At 29.8% G+C, this 4552-nt stretch overlaps 1 protein-coding gene across 1 annotated transcript in view; it reads left to right on the top strand.

Moving 5' to 3' along the window:
- Window positions 1-797, top strand: part of LOC138854405 (uncharacterized) — a 145499-nt gene extending 144702 nt beyond the window's left edge. The window contains exon 7 of the mRNA XM_070097452.1: window positions 432-797. Within this exon, the coding sequence (XP_069953553.1) occupies window positions 432-505 (74 nt within the window). The 3' untranslated portion in view covers window positions 506-797. The remainder of the gene's footprint in view (window positions 1-431) is intronic.
- The last annotated feature ends 3755 nt before the right edge of the window (window positions 798-4552 follow it).

Below are 4552 nucleotides of genomic sequence, written 5' to 3'. Positions count from 1 at the left end.
TTGTCTACTACCCACTGGTCCTTAAAGCTCCATATAACATGTCAACCACTAAGGACAATTTAATCCACATAATGTTTATTAAACTCTCAATGAATAATCGTAACCTAACCAAGCTTAAGAGACGGGCCCAGGAGCTGTAGTTCAAAATGTACACGGACATTCCTCCAACACCTTATTTATTTTAATGATGGATGGTATCCTTGATACTGATGATGGGCTCTTGATACCACAGGTTAGATTAGCTCTCCCATTCCTTACATCAAACATGTTTGCCTCCCATTTCCTAGGCATTGTGTAACTATTACGGGTCTAGCGCTTTCCCATAATAATAATAATTATTATAACTAATAATAATTATAATTATTATTAGTATTACAGTAATAATACACTTATTTAATAATAATTAAGCATAAACTATTATATTTTCACAGGTTCAAGAGACAACAGCAGAAACCTTATTCTGGTCACAGTGACGGCTGGTGTTACTCTCTTCTTCATCATGTAGGACCTTAAGTACTTCCAACTTGGTCTAAAATATGTAATATGCAAAAAATAATAATATAGAGAGCAATGCAAAATATATTTATGCAATTTTATGTCTGCGTGTGTGTTGGTGATTAACGGAGTTAAGAGCCTATGGTTTTCAACACTATCTTCTGTACGAGGGCCATTAAAAGCTGCATATCACCTGTTTACCACCAGTCAAAGATACTTCAGTTCCTAGAATAAGGATTAAAGTATACTATTAGTGTGTATACACTGATAGACATACATATCTCGGTGTATGTATCCTTTGTATATACGTATATATATACATGTATATATATATATATATATATATATATATATATATATATATATATATATATATATATATATATGTATATATATATCTATATATATATATATATATATATATATATATATATATATATACATGTATATATATATATATATACACGTATATATATATATATATATATATATATGTATATATATATATATATATATATATATATATATTAATCTAGTTAAAAGCCTGTCTACTACATTAGGCACAATAATTTTTTCACCACCAGGCAATAACTCTTTAATACGTAAAATATAGATTAAACTCTCATCATATATACACTGAGGCATACTCCTCTCTGTGTATATATGATGTGTGTATACTCATCTATATAAATTTCCGGAGAATGAGCTCTGTCTCTTGCGTGTATGCATACAAATTATCTTCTATTTTCTCAGGAGTAAAAATTTCATCCAAGCTTATCGTTTTATATGTTTGTTGAGAACTTGAGCAAATCGTGTGTACATTTTTGTCCGAAAAAGTTCATATCAAAATTGGCATACTTTTTTATTGAGGCACAGTGGGAGTATCAGTATCATAAAAATTATACAGGTACACCTTCAACTGTATTTACCAACATAAAGTGTATTGTGCATATTATATTATATATATATATATATATATATATATATATATATATATATATATATATATATATATATATATATGTATATATATATATATATATATATATATATATATATATATATATATATATATATATATATATATATATATATATATATATATATATATATATATATATATATATATATGCAATAAGATCACAGTAAACAGGTGATTTCAAAATATGCAAAACAACCACTCTGAAAGAATAGAGAAATTCCAAGCGCTTTCGTGACCACTCACATTATCAATGTGATTAGTCACGAAAGCGCTTGGAATTTCTCTATTCTTTCAGAGTGGTTGTTTTGCATATATATATATATATATATATATATATATATATATATATATATATATATATATATATATATATATATATATATATATATATATATATATAATTGTGCCCACGAACAAGTGGTATTGATCAATAACAACACTGCGACTAGCCAAGGACTCGAACCCATGCTGCTTTGGCCTGCCTCATGGTGGGCGAAAACCCGTGGATTATGGCGTCATGAGTTTTCGCCCACCATGAGGCAAACCAAAGCGGCATGGGTTCGAGTCCTTAACTAGTCGCATTGTTGATATATATATATATATATATATATATATATATATATATATATATATATATATATATATATATATATATATATATATATATATATATATATATAATGTGTGTGTGTGTGTATATCAGGAGGTGTATGAATTAAATATATACGTATTATATTCCATGTACCTTTGATTAATAGGGTTTAAAACCTATCAACTACACGAGGGTTATTAAGACTGTATTTACCATTGTCACCCCAAGACAAGAATACTTTAATCCCTAAGAATAGGAATTACAGCAAGCTCTCAGCATATATACTGTGAGAGATACACCTCTCGGTGTATGTGTATATTTAAAGGACGTATATCCTTATACTGTATAAAATGACAGTGACGAACTATTATTAATATATTTAGTGTTACATCTGATATTCCACAGGACTATGGAGCAGTTCGTTCGAATCCCACTCACATATTAGAATTAAGTTACATTTCCTTCCCCCTTGTTGTGAATTTTGCAATACACTTCACTAAGTGTATGGTCAGTCTAACGTGTATATATTTCAACAGATGCATTTTCTACCACTGTATATGTTTCAGTAGATTTATTTCCCGGTGGATATTGTATTTTCATGGAAAGGGAGAGACAGTTTGTGTTGTATATTTATACTACCCATGGAGTTCGTGTATTTTTCACGTATCGTATAATTCAATGTCTTTTTCACCATATTTTTCGTATATGTATATTTCTTCCACAAGGTGTGTATGCATATTTGGATTCATATATATATATATATATATATATATATATATATATATATATATATATATATATATATATATATATATATATATATATATATATATATATATATATATATATATATATATGTTTCGCATGCTTTCATACACATGATTAACACCACACCTACCTCTCTTATAGTATATATATATATATATATATATATATATATATATATATATATATATATATATATATATAATATATATATATATATATATATATATATATATATATATATATATATATATATATATATATATATATATAGCTACACAAATACATATATTCTTGGTATTCATATGTATAACATACATATGGAGGGCAACCAAGTATATATTTTTCAATCAGGATTTTTCTCTACGTATAATATATATATATATATACAGTGGCCCCTCGTTTTTCGTAATTAATCCGTTCCTGGAGGAGCTACTATAAACGAAATTTACGATTTGCGAATAAATTTTCCCCATAAGAAATAATGTAAATACAATTAATCCGTTCCTGACACCCAGAAGTATTAAAACAAAAAAAAAAATTTACATGAAATATACATATAGTACATAAACAATACAATGGGAAATGATGAATGAAACATTAACAGCATAACACTTACCTTTATTGGAGATTCTTCTTAGTGTATGGGAGACTGGAGGAGGAGAGAGATTGGATTGTTTACAGTTTGGAAGGGGAATCCCCTTCCATCAACACCTCAGGTATCAATTGCTTCTCTGGGGTTGCTTCTCTTCTCTGTTTCTTAATGCCACTATTACCACCTTGAGAGTCACTCTAGTCCTGTCTCGCAAAGTAACTGTGGAGAGAGCTCTGTTTCTGGCGTCTCTTTAACACTTCCCTAAAATGGCCCAAGACTTTGTCACTGTACATATTTCTCACCTTCTTTACCACAGGCTTGGCACTAGGAGCTTTCTTTGGAGCCATGGTAGCTTATTTAGTAACTGCAAGCACTAAAATGAGTGGAATATTATGAAATATTTCATAGGAGCACTTGAGGGGACCTTCACTCACTGGTAAACAATGCCAGACTGGCTGGGTAGGGAGGCCTCCCCGGCTCACACCGTGCGTACGCGTCTCGGACGAACTACTATTCGCGAGTCAACCTATGAAAAGCGAGTCCATGTTTATACGAAAATTCCCCTATGATTGGCGAAATTTACTATTGCTGAGAACTACAAAAAGCGAGGGACCACTGTATATATATATATATATATATATATATATATATATATATATATATATATATATAAGCATTTTTTGTGCCAAATATTGGGTCCAAATGATAGATATATAATCCTAACAAAGTTGGATCATCCTGGCAGAGGATTTACACTGCAATAACTTGTCCACACATATCCAGTTGGTGTTAGCCTTACTAGACTAGTTACAATAGTTAGCCTTCTCTTTTACGACCCATTTTCTTTCAGAAATAGCTTTAAAAAGTGCACATTTATCTGCAATTCCCGTTTTCTTTGTGTACATTAGCAAATTGCTCTTCTCATTTTCTTCTAAATGAGACTTGGGTAGACTAAGGAATTTTAGGTGGCCTTGTGGCTGTTAGGAAGATAAGGCTTTTTAATGGTTGAGATAGTATTCGGTGAATGTTTTGTTCAGTAAGAAATGAGTGAGGAGGAGCCAGGTCATTGAGAATTATGTAAGAATTGAACCAGTGAGAATTATATGAGAAATCAGTGAGAATT

This window comes from Cherax quadricarinatus, chromosome 58, assembly GCF_038502225.1.
Source record: "Cherax quadricarinatus isolate ZL_2023a chromosome 58, ASM3850222v1, whole genome shotgun sequence".
Classification (NCBI taxonomy): Eukaryota; Metazoa; Arthropoda; class Malacostraca; order Decapoda; family Parastacidae; genus Cherax; species Cherax quadricarinatus.
Note: the sequence above shows the minus strand (reverse complement) of the source record. Positions and strands in the feature narration are given on the sequence as shown.